Source organism: Schistocerca piceifrons, chromosome X (assembly GCF_021461385.2).
Source record: "Schistocerca piceifrons isolate TAMUIC-IGC-003096 chromosome X, iqSchPice1.1, whole genome shotgun sequence".
Classification (NCBI taxonomy): domain Eukaryota; kingdom Metazoa; phylum Arthropoda; class Insecta; order Orthoptera; family Acrididae; genus Schistocerca; species Schistocerca piceifrons.
This window is the reverse complement of record NC_060149.1, coordinates 662,404,883-662,422,362: the sequence shown is the minus strand read 5'-3', so window position 1 is coordinate 662,422,362 and position 17,480 is coordinate 662,404,883. Positions and strand designations below refer to the sequence as shown.

Here is a 17,480-nt window from a genome sequence, read left to right as displayed (position 1 = left end):
CCTCCTTGTGGTTGGTCTCGGGAGGGATGAAGGCTAAGGGAGAAAACCCTGAAAGAAAATCTGGAGTGGGGCCCCAAAGGCGGTTGGAAGGCGTACTACGTCCCCTTTCGGCAGCTCCTGCAACCGAAGTGATACCAGACGTATTGGCTTGCCTTTCCTCTGGATATTATCATTTAGGTTGAGAGGGAGACCGTGATGATTGGGCAACTCACGTGTCTGCATATTTATCGCTCAGGCCTGTAGCATCTTGGAGAGGACACTTCAGCGACGTCCAAGGACTTCGGCATAACACGGGAAGAGGCAGTTACCGATTATAAGCTCTGTCTGATTGGCGTAAGACACGAGTGCCAGGGGCCACTTCCAACGGTGGGAGAGATCATTGCATCTCATTGGACAGCTACCGCCCGCCTCAAGCTGGGCAGCCCCAGCCAATAAGGTGCTCTCCCGCCACTATCCGCCAGCTTCACGGGGTGTGTGAAGCTTAGCAGTAATCTTCGACAAGCGGATTGATATAGTAGACCTACCAACAACAAAAATGAAATAATAAAGAAATCGCTATTTCGTATTGCCACCTGGAATGTTAGGACCACGTGTCCAAGGTAGATTGACGATGCCCAAGAGATTGATTTCATCTGTAAGACTGCCGTAATTGACAGAGAGCTCCACCGTTTGAATGCAGGAGACGCGGCTTCCAGACGTGGGCTCTATCAGGGAGGATAATTACACATTCTTCTGGCAGGGGAAGTCTCAAGACGAGCCAAGACTTCATGACGTAGGATTTGCTGTTAAAAACGCCCTTCTGGACTGTACTGTGCCACCATCCGGTGGAACAGAGCGAATTATTGATTTGAAAATATGCTCCTCAAGTGGCACTGTCAGCATCCTAAATGTGTACGCTCCTACCTTATCATCCAGCATGGAAGAGATGGATACGTTTTATGACTTACTCAGTGACAGAATAGCCAAGGTACCTAGCACCAAGACACTGTATATTCTAGGGGACTTTAATGCTAGAGTTGGATCAGATAACGACATATGGCCGAATTGCCTGGGACATCATGGGGTGCGAAAAATGAATGAAAATGGCCAGAGACTGCTTAAAGTTTGCTGCTTTTATGGACTCTGTATCACAAACACATATTTCCAGCTTACGGATCAGCACAAGGTGTCTTGGAGACACCCGCACTCTCATCACTGGCATCAACTTGACTTAGTCATTGCTAGGCGTACTGGTCTCAAAAATGTGCTACTGATACGAAGTTATCATAGTGCTGATTGCAACACAGACCGCGCCCTAGTGGCGTGCACATTGAGGCTCACTCCTAAGAAATGTCACCACGCTAAACCGAGAGGTCATCCCCGTACCAACACAGATCATGTTCATGACACACAAAGAAAGCAGGATTTTACCAGTAATTTTGAAAGTGCTTTCCCAGGAAACGTGCAAGCAGAAAGGAATGTTGATAAGAAATGGGTAAAACTCTCGGGTGCAATCTACAACTCAGCAGTATTGGCCTATGGAATAAAAGGAAAAAGAAAAATGGACTGGTACGAGCAAAATTTGGAAGAAATGGAACCAGTCACTCAGGCTAAACGGAAAGCCCTGCTTGCTTACAAAAGAAACCCAAATGAAAGAACTCGAGATGACCTACGAAAAGCAAAGAACAGGGCACAGCAAACATCCAGGAGATGCGCAAATAACTACTGGCTGAATTTTTGTGCAGGTATACAGAAAGCGGCCGACTCTGGGAATGCTAAGGCAATGTACGATGGTATTAAGAAAGCAATTGGACCAACTGTCAGAAAAACAGCTCCTCTGAAGCCCAAGACAGGTTAAGTCATTACCGATGAAGGCAAACAAATGGAACCCTGGGTTGAACACTACCTCGAGTTGTATGCAGCCGAGAATGAAGTTAGCAAGGATGCATGTGACGTCATCAAACAAATGCCAGTTATGGAAGAACTAGATGCAATGCCTACTATGGAAGAACTTAGTAAAGAAATAGATTCTCTTGCTAACGGAAAGGCCCCAGGTGATGATGGGATCCCTGCAGAGGTTATTAAGTATAACAAGTCTGTTCGTCTCAAACATTTATATTCACTTATCACAACCAGCTGGGAAGAAGGTTATGTCCCGATGAGCATGCGGAATTCGAGGATAGTTACTCTATATAAACAGAAAGGGAACAGAAGTGACTGTAACAATTACCGAGGCATTTCATTACTAAGTGCAGCCAGGAAAGCTTATGCAAGAGTCATCCTAATGTGATTACAGATCTTAGTTTCCAGAATCTACCCAGAATCTCAGTGTGGCTTCAGGCCCAGCCAATAAACTGTAGATATGATCTTCTCCTTAAGACAGCTACAAGAGAAATGTCGTGAGCAGCAGAGGTCACTGTATATTGCTTTCATTGACCTTGTTAAAGCGTTTGATTTAGTGAGCAGAAATGGGCTTTTCAAACTGTTGCAGAAGATTGGATGGATGCCGACCGGAGTGGCCGTGCAGTTATAGGCGCTACAGTCTGGAACCGCGTGACCGCTACGGTCGCAGATTCGAATCCTGCCTCGGGCATGGATGTGTGTGATGTCCTTAGGTTAGTTAGGTTTAAGTAGTTCTAAGTTCTAGGGCACTGATGACCACAGTAGTTAAGTCCCATAGTGCTCAGAGGCATTTTTTAGAAGATTGGATGCCCACCTAAACTACTGCAGATAATTGTCTCTGTCCATGAGAAAACACAAGCAACAATTTGCTTCAACGGTAAAACATCAGAAGCATTCCCTATTCGCCTTTGAAGACTATGAGGAGGGAGTGTATCTACATACGAGGTCTGATGGAAATCTTTCCAACATTGCTCGCCTCAAGGCCAAGACCAAAGTAAATACAGTTGTTATCCATGAGTTGTTATATGCGAACGATGCAGCTCTAGTAGCGAACACAGATGATGAGCTGCAGTATATAATCAACAAATTATCAAATTCCTGTGAAAAGTTTGGTCTACTCATCAGCCTTCAAAAGACTAAGATCATGGCGCAGAGCACTACCAACCATCCATCCATTAGCATTAATGGCAATCTTCTCCAGATAGTTGATGACTTTACCTACTTGGGATCCACAATATGTAGCAACTTGTCCATGGACACTGAACTTACTAACAGAATCGCAAAGGCATAATCTGTCATGGCTAGACTGAAAAACAGAGTATGGAACAATGGACTGCTTACCACAGAAACTAAATTAAAAGTCTACAACGCTTGTGTTATAAGCACCCTTCTCTATAGCTGTGAGACATGGACAACTCTATTTGGGCATGAATCTCGACTCAACAGCTTCCATCTCCGCTGTCTTTGGAAGATCCTTCAGATCTCTTGGAGAGATAGTAGTACCCAACACCGAAGTCTTTCATCGTGCAAGCACAACCAGCATCTTTGCGCTCCTGAGTCATCGACGTCTAAGATGGTTGGGACACGTCAGGCGCATGGATCCTGAACGGATACCGAAACAGCTGCTGTACGGCGAACTTCAGGAAGGTGTGAGGCCAGTGGGACGACCGCATCTTCGTTTCAAGGGATGTCTGCAAGAGAGACCTGACCATGACCAGAATCAATCCAAGTCGCTGGGAAAGCATTGCAGATGACCGTGTCAAGTGGCGAGTAACTCAGAGGACGAACGCAGACAGGAACAAATCAGGAAGAGAACAAAGCGAAGAGACAGAGCGGCTTCTGTTCGAAGTCCCTCAAATTTCACATGTCCAAACTGCAGTAGGGACTGCCACTCTCGAGTGGGACTTTTTAGCCACAGCAGACGCTGCAGACTCTGAACCAAGCATGCTACACCATCATCCCTCAAGGTTGGACGGATGTCATTTATTATTATTATTTATATGTAGAATGGAAGTGCGCAATAATGGTCGAACATATGAAGAGGAAGAATACGGTCATGGAAATAAATCCTTTGCAACCAGATGCTTTAAAGATGCATTACCCAACTCATGGAATTATCTGCTACTGTTGGAACTGCCTGCCTTTTCTAAAAGCACCATATAAACTCCCAACCCACAAGAGACGACTGCCTCCAATCCAGCAGACCAAAGAACGGGTCTAGTTCACGAGCTCGCACTTCGATAGGTCACGTGATCATGCGATTCAGCCAACAGGAATATGGCTTCATGATGACGCAGGTGGATGGTATATAAGGAGGACTCAGCAGGTGCTCGATCTCTGTCCTGGTCAGTCAGTCAGTGAAGATGAAGCGTCAGTCACCACAGCAGCAGCAGCAGCAGCAGAATAGGAAGAGGAAGCAGCAGAAAAGTAAGTATCTATTTCTTAATATTGTTATTATTATTATTTCTGTAGCAGCAGCATATAACGCTTATGAATATTCTTCTTTGGCCGGTATCTGCATCCGTGACGTCAGTATCAGCAGGATCCAACCTGTCAGGTTCCGTCCACGTGGTGGCCTAGGACTCTTCCACGCAGGATCCCGTAGTACAGCTTCTCAGCATGCTGGAGCAGGATAGGGAGGTGCTAATTTCAGTGCCAGAGACTGTGCTTGAGGTGGCTTCACAGTACAGGACTCCTTCACGCGTCGTCCTTTAATCATCGTACAAGAGACATACAACCATCAGCGCACGAACAGCTGGCTAACCGTGCTGATGTGGATGCGAAGATATCGACCCCCAGTTGACCGCAACCTTTACTATTCGACTCATGCTATGTGTTAACGGTTAGTGGCTCAAAACGTCTTCATCCAGCACTTGAAGATTCACAAGACGGTATCCTGTCAGCTGCGTTAGTGCTAGAAAATATGCCGAAAAATATGAAAGTGCGGTTTTCAGACTGTAAGTGGGATTAAATCTGTCGCGTAAATACATACATTAAGATGCATATGACTACCGAATATGCTGCATCCCATTCCTACCAGGACATGTACTGCGGCAGTCTAACTGTGAGTATTCTATCAATGTATGACGATGCTACACTAAGAATTAAAAGTGTTGAGGGTCACAGTATTTTGATGCAGCACTCGACTGTTGATAACTTGTTCAACCTAGACATGGTCGTAACTAGTACGATAGAAAGACTAAATAGATGGCGCCCATATGTTCAAGTAGTATACAGTGACATCATTAACTGGCTTCGCACATGCAGAATTCACACAGAAGATATATATCGTTGTTTTAGTACCTGTATAACTGCAGTGCCGATGTCTTTTGCTATTCCTCGAATAGGCGTTGAAAATGTTGAACTCAAATGTACTGATGGAATACCAGACTATCGCAATGCGCCGATAACATTACGAGATATACGTGCTGAATTTCAGAATGCAAGAAGCGGCTATTTTCCAAATACTGTACCGCTGCTGCAGCGATTAAAGAAGAATCAAGGTATTTTTTGGATGCTGATGATAGTTGTAGATGGTGAATAAATAAATATAATTACAATCTTAAATTTGTTTTAGTGTTTTTATTTCTCTAGACAAAGTGTCACACAAGTTAGTACGGGTTTATGTTCGTTAATGTATGTGACACTCTTCCCTTGAAATATACCACTTGGAGTTGATTCTATCGTGTAGCCGTTGTAGTTCAATTGCTAGGGTGACTGCGCTATAGTGGCTACACAAACGCACATATTGTTTATCATATAAATGTCTATTGCACGCCAGTACCTAACACCGTCGGTATCATGGCAGGCTGGGTGAAGCCCCCTCGCCGCAAGGACTTTGTTGTAGATGACTGGTCCTGTTACGATGACGAAGACCAGAAGAGCAGAAAAAAGAAAAAGAAAAATGGAGCACTCTTTCCTGACAGCATACGAGCGATAATTGTAGGTCCTTCCAACTGTGGTAAGACAAATGTCCTCATGGCTCTGTTAATGCACATAGGCGGAGTCCGTTTCAAGTACCTTTTCGTTTTCCTTAAAACACTCTTTCAACGCCAGTACCAATTACTGCAGAAAATATTAGATGCAGTAGATGGTGTAACGTACAGAGCTTTCAGTGAAAGAGATAAAGCCTAACACTGTCTTCATTTTTAAATGATAATTAAATCACCGAGGGCACAGCGGATAGTGAGACTGCAGGGACTTATCCCTTGCAAGCTTCCCGTGAGACCCACATTTCTACCTGTCCTCAACCCACATTCGTAGTGTTCCTAATAGATATTTGCCTATCCACTCATTGCTCGCGCCAGACTGAGCTGTCGAGTCCCGTAAGAGTTTCGGCAAAGCGTGCGAATTCGCACAGAAGAAGGTCAATGGCTCCCGAAAGTACAGATACCATTGATGACCATGCAACTTCTCAAAAATGAAATCATAATTAAATCGAAATCCTTAGCTGTCGATAGGTGTTGTTCATATACATCAATGGGGACTCGAACCCGGGATCTCCTGCTTACATGGCAGACGCTCTATCCATACTTTTTTTCTGTTTGAAAACGAAAGGGAAATGGATGGAATTCCACTGATGAGGAAGGAGAAATAAACATTTTCTCCAATTTGTGGTGTGAGTAGAATTAACAAAAGTATGTGTTATTTGCAGCCCTCCGTTGCGCAATATAACATGAAATTTCTTCTTGATACTTCTTCTTTCCAAAGTGGTAAACAGAAAAACGTATATGACACAAATGACTATCACTTCATTATTGAAGGAAATTTGCTCTCCTGTTCTGTCAGAGAAAGGAAATGTAATAACATTTAAATGGAAAATAAAACTGCCTTCTGCAGTGGTAAGTGCTTGGAATGATATCGTAAATTTCGACTATAACGAAACTGTCAGGAAGCAACTAGGATTCCTTATACGGATTGGTGTTAACTTCTACTATCCGGAACATTGGATTTGAAGTATTTAACCGTTGATTATGATGTGTAGCATATTTTCAAATAATCTCCTGTAGTCACGATGTTGGTTTATTTTGAGCTGTTCAGTTTCGATGTAAGAGTAATAATCTAGGAAAGTAGCATGCCTATTCTGCGTAAAGAACGATGCTGTATGGCCCATGACCCACGTTGCAGCGTTGCTTTTTGTTTGCGGATACCTCAGTGTTTGTGGCTGAATGATCTCTAAAAGGTCTACACTATTGGGTGTCGTGCGGTCATCTCCGACAATCTTTGAAGAAGAATTGTAGTAATTTCTTCTACGGGTTCGCACGTGAGCCTATTAATTCGTGTATCGACTCTCCCACATGAGTCACAGTCGGGCGTCGGATGAAGACCTATCTTACGTAGTTTATCATTCGTTGCTACTTGATCGTTAACTGTGAGATAACAGTCGGATATGACGCGTGACGGTAACATGTTGCTATGCACATTCCGCCATACTATACTCTATATTATATGTGGATATTTGTCTTCGAGACGATTCCTGTGATTTGTTGTCATGAGAAGGCTATGAAGTTTCCTGTTGGCCAGACTGCCGGTATCGACGATGTTGTATCGGATGTAGCTCAGTTCCATGTTGTACAGTCGCACATGTCGGTAATAAAACGGAATGCCGGTGATATCAACGTGTGAGTCAAGGCTATGAGGCTCCCATCGCTGGATGAGGTTTGTGATGATACTGGTCCTCCAGGTACGAACTTCCTTCCTGATGCGATTTAGGGGTAGGGTGACACATTTTTTGTGTACCTTAATGAGTTTAAGGCCACCTTTGGACACAGGTAAAGTTAATGTATCAAACTGAACTTTAAAAATGTGCCCTCTAAAAAGAAACCAGCATAGTGCTTGTTGTATACTCTTCGCTAGATGGTCGGATACAGGAAGAATTTGCGCCAAGTAGTTCATCTTGCTTGTAATGGCGATCCCTACGGTCTTAACTTTCTGTGGTATGTTCAAATCACAGTCGGAGTTGAGTATCAAAGCAGCACGTAATTTATTAAGCATTTGTGGCCAGTTCTTCGTCAGGAATTTGTCTGGGTTGGACTCAAAGGTTACGCTGAGGGTTTCATGAAAACCCTTTACATTGCAACACGTAACATGGGATATATCTCCGATACCGCCTCCAATGGGCAAAGCTGTGGTTGTAGTTCTATTTAATATTGCTCCTGAAAGAAACGTGAATGCTTGTAAAAGAATTTCTGCTTACATAAGTAGTTGTCACGATGAAACAGCTATGCATATACAGGGTGTTTAAAAAATGACCGGTATATTTGAAACGGCAATAAAAACTAAACGAGCAGCGATAGAAATACACCGTTTGCTGCAATATGCTTGGGACAACAGTACATTTTCAGGCGGACAAACTTTCGAAATTACAGTAGTTACAATTTTCAACAACAGATGGCGCTGCAAGTGATGTGAACAATATAGAAGACAATGCAGTCCGTGGGTGCGCCATTCTGTACGTCGTCTTTCTGCTGTAAGTGTGTGTTGTTGACAACGTGCAAGTGTGCTGTAGACAACATGGTTTATTCTTTAGAACAGAGGATTTTTCTGGTGTTGGAATTCCAGCGCCTAGAACAGAGTGTTGTTGCAACAAGACGAAGTTTTCAACGGAGGTTTAATGTAACCAAAGGACCGAAAAGCGATACAATAAAGGATCTGTTTGAAAAATGGGAATGTGACGGATGAACATGCTGGAAAGGTAGGGCGACCGCGTACGGCAACCACAGAGGGCAACGCGCAGCTAGTGCAGCAGGTGATCCAACAGCGGCCTCGGGTTTCATTCGCCATGTTGCAGCTGTGGTCCAAATGACGCCAACGTCCATGTATCGTCTCATGCGCCGGAGTTTACACCTCTAACCATACAAAATTCAAACGCAGCAACCCCTCAGCGCCGCTACCATTGATGCACGAGAGACATTCGCTAACGATATAGTGCACAGGATTGATGACGGCGATATGCATGTGGGCAGCATTTGGTTTACTGACAAAGCTTATTTTTACCTAGACGGCTTCGTCAATAAACAGAACTGGCGCATATGGGGAACCGAAAAGCTCCATGTTGCAGTCCCATCGTCCCTGCATCCTCAAAAAGTACTGGTCTGGGCCGCCATTTCTTCCAAAGGAATCATTGGCCCATTTTTCAGATCCAAAACGATTACTGCATCACGCTATCTGGACATTCTTCGTGAATTTGTGGCGGTACAAACTGCCTTAGACGACACTGCGAACACCTCGTGGTTTATGCAAGATGGTGCCCGGCCACATCGCATGGCCGACGTCTTTAATTTCCTAAATGAATATTTCGATGATCGTGTGATTGCTTTGGGCTATGCGAAACATACAGGAGGCAGCGTGGATTGGCCTCCCTATTCGCCAGACATGAACCCCTGTGACTTCTTTCTGTGGGGACACTTGAAAGACCAGGTGTACCGCCAGAATCCAGAAACAATTGAACAGCTGAAGCAGTACATCTCATCTGCATGTGAAGCCATTCCGCCAGACACGTTGTCAAAGGTTTCGGGTAATTTCATTCAGAGACTACGCCATATTATTGCTACGCATGGTGGATATGTGGAAAATATCGTACTATAGAGTTTCCCAGACAACAGCGCCATCTGTTGTTGAAAATTGTAACTACTGTAATTTCGAAAGTTTGTCTGCCTGAAACTGTACTGTTGTCCCAAGCATATTGCAACAGACGGTGTATTTCTATCGCTGCTCGTTTAGTTTTTATTGCCGTTTCAAATATACCGGTCATTTTTGAAACACCCTGTATCTCAGCATACGCAATGCATGAGATAGTAACAGAATCGATGCTAAGCCCAATCCCACAGTGCACTCAGTTGTGCAGTAGCGGCTGTACTGCAAAATCATTGACAGAGGACATCCTTGTCGGATGGATTCAAAAATATGGTTCAAATGGCTCTGAGCACTATGGGACTTAACATCTGAGGTCATCAGTCCCCTAGAACTTAGAATTACTTAAACCTAACTAACCTAAGGACATCACAAACATCCATGCCCGAGGCAGGATTCAAATCTGCGACCGTAGCAGTCGTCGGATCGATTGCCCAATGGAAACTTCTTTTGTAAAATGGCCTTTAATGATAATTCTGGAAGAGACGTTTGTTGTAAGTCTGCTAATTAATTCTATGAGATGAGGTCCAAAACCTTGTTTTTCCATGCTTTTAAAGAGGAAGTCATGACATACACGATCACATGCCTTCTCAAAATCTAGAAAGATCAGAGCGCCATTTTCTTTGGTTTCAGCATATGAACAGATGATGTCCCTCAAATCCTCAAATCACAAGCAGCTGAGATTGCACGTCGGCCTTGCGCGGCACTGTATTGGTAACTATCTAAATCCTCGTGCATAACGGTTTGCATCCGAAGCTTAATTGATCCGGTAATGATTTTGAAATCGGCGTTCAGGAGTGTGACAGGTCACATATTTCCTACCTTCCTGCTGTTACCTTTTTTCGGTAAGGGCAGGATGATACCTTCCGTGAATGCCTTGGGTATTACTTCCAGGTGCCAGATTTCATTCGCTATCTCGAGGAGTGTCGGGCCAATGATGTTCCAGTAGCGATGGTAAAACTCAGCGCTCAGGCCGTCGGGTCCTGGTGATTTCCCTTTCTTTGTACTGTGGACCGCTAGTAGGATTTCGTCCTCTGTGAAAACAGATTCCAGATGTGCATTATCCTCGTGTGACAAGCGGCAGCTCAAGGTAGTCAGAAAATTGTCGCACAAGTGTTCATCAATTGGTTTCTTCTTGTAAAGTTGACTATAATAGTCGTAGACGTGCGAGATGATGTCACGTTGCTTCGTGATGGCATTCTCGGCGTTTTCAACAAGGGCTTCAATCAACATGGCTTTACATCATTTCGTCGTTATCATAATGTGGTACAGAGAGGTCCGTTCCAGGGGGGGGGGGCATCGTCTTTTGGGAGGGCTCGCACGATGATTCCTTCCAATCGTTTGCGTTGGATCGCCGTGATTTTCGCTTTACATCCTTTGATCTTGACATCGATATCGCGAAAAGGATTGGTAGTGTGACTGTGCAGTTCCCTCAAATAGCGATAATAAAATTCCATAGTCTGTTTCTGCCAAAAGCTTTTTTGTCAAGCGTATGTCATGACGGTGAGGCGTAATTTGGGCTTGGCACACTGAATCCACCACTGTGGAACGCAAGCGTAACGACGTCGGTGACGCTGGAGCTGTTGCCACATTATGTTCACCTCCTCCTCAAGTTGGGCATCCTGCAGAAGGCTGACATTCAATTTCCAGTAGCCTTTACCGCGGTAGATTTGCTGACGTTGTAGGTTAAGGTAACACTGATATGCGCAATGATCAGAGATGTTGACAGGAGCTATGTCACAGTTCACAGCGTGACGCTGGAGGGCATCGGACACATAGATCCTATCCAGCCGACTGGCAGAATGACTGTTCTACACATCTGTTCGTGTTAGAAGTTTGGTCTCTGTCGTTAAGCACACAATTGAAGTCACTACCAAGAATGAGATGTACACGATATGCGCTAAGAAGCATGGGAAATTCGCTTTTATAAAAAGTTGAACGTTCTCTCTTATGATTGCTACCTGAGTTGACGTACTCGTTAACAATCTGCACACCATTCACTCGACGAGAGATGTCACGACCACTAGGCAGCCGTTGTACGTCCGTATAGGGTGTAACGTCGCGCAAAAGTGTGACAGTGCCAACAGCATCCTGCATATTGACGTTATCAATAAGTACATAACCGGGCGCTTCTAGGACTGTGACTACCTCCTGCTGAAGGGTAATGTCAACGCTGGTACCATAGAAGAAATCAGTTAGCGAACGGAGTTTCACCGTACTTTGGATCCTATTGATGTTAAGTGTGGTAATATTGTAGGTGTGGCTATCGCATATAAAGGCACATAGGGCGATGAGCTCTGATTGTTAGGATCATCCTTCTCGACAGCTTAAAACCAGGTTCGTTTTGTGACGACTGGAGTATGAGGCGATACGTCAGAACAATAACGTGTCAGGGAGTCGTAGAGAGTCGCAGTGCGATAGTCATGCGCGGGAGCCCCTACTGCTGCGTCTCCTCGTCCTGCTGGCAACGGCTCATTGCTGTCGGGGTGCCGTGCAGTGCGCTCGCTGCCCTGCCCGCCACCGTCGGCTGAGTCTGTCAACGTGGTCGCTTCCGGCTGGCCATCCCTGGAGGCTGCAACTGACGTCAGCGAGTTCCTGTGGGAGTGCTGCGGCAGCTGCTCGCTGCTCTGCTCGCTCTTCCTCTTAGCTGGTACAGCGCTCTGTTCCCTCTCGGCGCTCAGCAGTGCCTTCAGATGTTTGGTTTGTTCACGAATACATTCTTGCCTCGCGGTGTTCTCGCAGCGCACTGAGCAAGAAGACTGAGGTTCAGTCTCGCCGTCACTTTCTGACATGGGTACGGTTATCAAAGTATTCGACTATTTCTCTTTGCCGCTATTAGCTTTACTTCTTCTTCTACGTCCTTTCTTCGTTTCTGCTGCAGTCGCTGCCGATAGGGGTGGTTCAGGCAAACTGATCTGCACCTGCTCCTGCGTCTCACATGGCTGAGTTTTAGAAGAGGATGGTGCAGCGTCGGTATCCAGTGGTAACTGTTCTGGCGTGGATGACAGGGTCGAAGTGCCGTCCGTCCTACCGGAAATGTCTGTGTCACTGTTTTCCACCAGTACTGGCACTGCCGCTTCGTTAAGATGTACCGGCTGCCGGGGTTGCGGTACAGTCCCCGCGACTACCTCACTCAATAAAGGAACAAGCCCTTCACTACCGTCTGCAGGACGTTCCCGCACAAGATGAACTGGACGTCGATGTGTGCAGTTCATCCGCAGATGTTCTGTTGAATGGCAAATCAAACAGGTAGGATGTTGACCAGTGTAAGTTACCTGCCCGCGACAGCCGCCAATGGCAGCATACGAAGGTATATGCTTTTTTAAGTCTATACGTACACTTCTCACGCCGCTGTTAACTTGGTACCAACGTGCACTTGACCGTTTTTCATTGGTAACCGACAAAACAACGCCATACAGAGATAGAGAACGTGCAATGAGCACATTAGGACACTCAGATGGCACATTAAATACCCTGACGGTTCTCACTCCACCGAGGGCACAGAGAATAGTGCGAATGCACGCTTCCTGTGAGACCCACATTCCCAACTATACACAACCTACATTCGTAGCGTTCCCAATAGATATTTGTCCATCCACTCATTACTCGCGCCAGACTAAGCTGACGAGTCCCGTAAGAGCTTAGGCAAAGCGTGCGCATTAGCACAGAAGAAGGTCAATGGCCGGGTAGCCTTTAACTATATATATGAATATAGTATCTGCTCCCGAAAGAACATATAATGTGGATGACCGTGCAGCCTCTCTAGAATGAAATGATAATTAAATCGAAATCCTTAGCTGCCGACAAGTGTTGTTGATATAAATCAATGGGGACAGCTGAAAATGTGTGCCCCGACTGGGACTCTAACCCGGGATCTTCCGCTCACATGGCAGACGCTCTATTCATCTTTTTTTTTAATTTAATCTTTTTATCTTCGGAAAACTAAAGTACCCGTCCTCGGGTCTAATGATAATGTGAAAAAGAATGTTTTCTTCATTAAGTGCCAAACACAATAGTCTTTTTCGTCTTCGTTGCTTCGGATATGTGTGAGTTCTCCAGGAATGTTAAGAACTCTTTCGCCTTATGTGATTAACGAGAGAAATGGCGTTGTAGTCAAAAGCATCTCGTGTGATAACGTGTATTTAAGTTAGTGTGTTACCTCATACCTCATGCTGTTGCTAAAACGTTTTACTTGCAGCTTTCCCTTGCAAGGCCCGCATCTCGTGGTCGTGCGGTAACGTTCTCGCTTCCCACGCCCGGGTTCCCGGGTTCGATTCCCGGCGGGGTCAGGGATTTTCTCTGCCTCGTGATGGCTGGGTGTTGTGTGCTGTCCTTAGGTTAGTTAGGTTTAAGTAGTTCTAAGTTCTAGGGGACTGATGACCATAGATGTTAAGTCCCATAGTGCTCAGAGCCCATTTCCCTTGCAAGTTTAGATGGCATGTCCTCTGATAATTAAACAAAATGGAAGAAATGGAAAAAATGTGGACAGTTTCCAGTGGACATTGGCGTCTTTGCCAAATGAGAAACAATCTTCAGCATCTTATGAAAATAAAATGGATAATCGCCTATGCATCATGGCCTTTTTAACTTGTTTTTTTTCAATACAATATAATGAGGATAACAAAAAGAATCATAACTTTAAAAGTTAAGTGTGATAAAAAATTGCTTTTATTGTGACAGTGTCGTTCTAATTGTGGAGCGCCAGAACAAAAACCGATAAATCCTCATTTGCTGTTAATACAGAAAGTAACAAATAGTGATCTCTAAATGGCTCCGCAAGCTATAAAAAGAAGAAACACACCATAAAACACTTGATGTCGCGTTGTGCTGAAAATTATTTTGTGGCAGCATGTATTATTACTCCTGTATCTAAACCCTACAGCTCAAACACGCGAATACAGCAAAAGTGGATATATCGGGTTTTGTTCTGGCGCTCCTCAATTAAAATGTTGGTATATTGTTCCTTATAGTTTTCAATGCTCATCAACATGCGATGTTCTGTTGTTAAATATAACCAGAAGCCACTCACGTTTGTATCTGGTTTGGTGTTGACATACTGAACTGTTTCTCCTTTCAACCAGTTAATGGCATTGAGTTTTGTGTGTGGATGAGGTGTATCGTCAGGGTTTAGAAAATCCTGTTTTCTGTCTAATATACTGCCATACATCTTTTACTCTGTCCCACACGAAACGATGTTCCCCTGTGTCCAGTAAATTACAAGCTGTGCATGGTGACGAGTCCGCCAAGTGGATGGTGTGCAGTCTTGCATTCGTGAGGATTTTTCTGTTCACTGCATAGTACCACTTTGCTCTCACATATGAAGGCAAATTGTGTGCCAATTATATATGTTATATTTTTCTTCTATATTGTTTCGCTGCTTGAGTGTCATCATGTGCTTGTATATGCTTTTCGCGAGCTTCATGTCATTGCCAGAAATCTTCATATGTACATAACTGTACTCTTTGAAAAACAATTTGAGGTGATGCTATCTGTTGGGAATATGCCATACATCAATGGGAGCATTAAGGTCAGCCGGCGCTATTTCCATTAGGAGGTGTGACGTTAGGCTTGTAGGCACGTTTTCCAGATGTTATACGTATTGAAGATGTATAACGCTGGAACCCTTTTGTTAACGTCAATAAGATTGAAGTCACCGATTTTTGTAGCTAGTGTCAGCGTGTCATACTTCACCTTGAAAATGCGTCCACGGCTGACGAAGTGGCCTAGCACAGACATGATTCTAGCACCCATGTTCGGAGGTAACAGTAAGATTTGTGCCGTATAATTAATTTTCGCCGTGATGAAAAGATTTGCTACGGCTACTCGTTGAGGTTCATCCATTTGTCGAATGCTGTGTTCCAGCACACAGGTGCGTATACTTGTTAGGAGTTTGCGGTAATTTGCCACTACTGTGTGTCATATACTATGTTTAAAGTCAGTGCCGAGACATGTCAGAGTGGCAAGCTCGTTCAGCTGTTCATGAGTTCCCATCCCTATTCCATGGGCGATGTTAAAAATCCTGGACTTCTTTCTATTTAACTTGGCGCCGGATGCCTTTTCGTATGTTGTTATGATCTGCAGGGTGATGTCGACATCAGTGCCGTTTGTAATCAGGAATCCAGCGTCATCGGCGTACGCCTGACACACTATTTTTTGTCCGTGGATTTCAAGGCCCAGCAAACGTTGTGTCAGGGAGGCGAGCAGGGGTTCAATTGCAACAGCAAAGAGAGCCATAGACATCGGACACCCCTATCGAAGATAACTAGTAACTTCTATCGGTCGGCTAATTTGCCCATTGATGAAGAATCGAGCTGAATGATTGATAACAGCATTTCGCATAACAGCAACTAAACGCGGTGGGAAACTCATCGTATTCAAAACCCGAATGAGGTATTGATGATTAATTCTGTCAAATACTTTGTCGAAATCTAAAGATACTTTGGCACAATTGAATTTGCAGACCATTGCAGTTGAAATTAAGTCCCTGTAGGAACACAGCGTCTGTTGGTTTTTTCTGTCTCTTCCAACATTTGTTTGGTAGAGGCCGGTGACGCTGGTCATTGTAGTTTTAAGCCTGCGCGCTAAAATGGGACTGAAAATCTTATAATCGCTATTCAAAAGCGTAATTGGCCGAAAAAATGCCTAACATTTTAGTACCGGTGGTTTTGGGTACTAGTACCACGATTCCCTCTCAAAATTATCTGGGGATATCATTTGCTGGGTTCATTAGTTCATTACATATGAGTGTAAACTTCGGTTTTATGAGTTCGCAGAAGATTTGATAAAATTCTGCAGGAAGTTTATCTGATCCTGGCGATTTGTTTTTTGAGCTTCCACTGATAGCATCTTCCGCATCATCCTCAGTCACATCGGAAAGAAGAAATTGCGCTTCTGCGTGGCTTACTGTTTCACGCAGGTTGGTCGTTAGCTCTTGCTGTAGCTGGTGGTCGACGGGTTGATTTGACATTAAAGATACAAAAGTTGAAAAATTTCCACCTTTATCTCGCTGTGCGTTGTCAGCGTTCGTTCATCGTTAGTTGTCTGGTCAGTTGTTGTTTTGCCGGATCCTTGTTTCCTTTTCCGGATTACGTGACATACCGAAGTCATCACGTTCTGTGTTATGTTCTGAACTCTGGACCTGACTTGGTATCCTTGGAGTTGTTTCCGACAAAGAGCCTAATTTTCGCTTTAATCCTCTTGATTCGTTCATAGTTTCCAATCATTGTTGCATCGGCCTGGTACAAATCCCTGACGCAATGAAAGCAGAACTCAATGGTCGTGTTGTACCAGAAGCTTTCTTCCCACGAATAATTTATAAAGTATCTGCGTATAATTGGTTTTGCATTCTGAGGTGTGTGGGGTTGATCTATTATTCTGTTATTCGGCTCAACGGATTAATCTGAGAAGTAGCCTTTACCCTGTGGCTCCTGCAAGATGCAATTTCCACCCCCACACTACTACAGAAGTCAGACAGACGCTCCTAACGTTCTAAAGAGATATGCCTGAAAAAACTTTCAGCAATAAATATCTGTTGGAGTCGTAAGAAAATGACACAAAAATTCACAAAAATTCTTATGTAACTAGTGGGATACTTGGGTACTGGAGTAGTGCTAGTTAGTGTAAGAAAAACATGAAACTAATGAAACTTATTATTTATTTTTGCAAAATTCTGAGAAATCACAATGGCACTTTTAGTTATCAATTGAACAAGTTATATCCTGGTTCTATTGGGAATGTGAAGTTACCTCTCAGGGATAGAATTCACTAATGATATTTCTATACAAAGTTTAAGGTGCTTGTTGCCTTGGTAGAATGGCTGAGAGGCACACCTACTCAACCTGAATAATTATCCTTTGGAATGTTGCTAGGTACGGTCGAGGCTGACACATGTGAGATGCAGTGAAGTGTACTGTTGTGGAGGAAATATGGGGCTCACAATAGCTGTAGCACACAATACCGTAAGCTGC

At 44.2% G+C, this 17,480-nt stretch overlaps 1 protein-coding gene across 1 annotated transcript; it reads left to right on the top strand.

Moving 5' to 3' along the window:
• The first annotated feature begins 673 nt into the window (after window positions 1-673).
• Window positions 674-1,837, top strand: LOC124722590 (craniofacial development protein 2-like). Its single transcript, XM_047247726.1, has one exon. The coding sequence runs from the start codon at window positions 674-676 to the stop codon at window positions 1,835-1,837; it is 1,164 nt and encodes a 387-aa protein (XP_047103682.1).
• Window positions 1,838-17,480: the final 15,643 nt, after the last annotated feature.

Bases quoted from the DNA above. Each gene is read 5' to 3' on its own strand.
- LOC124722590 (XM_047247726.1), top strand. From the start codon at position 674: ATGCAGGAGACGCGGCTTCCAGACGTGGGCTCTATCAGGGAGGATAAT.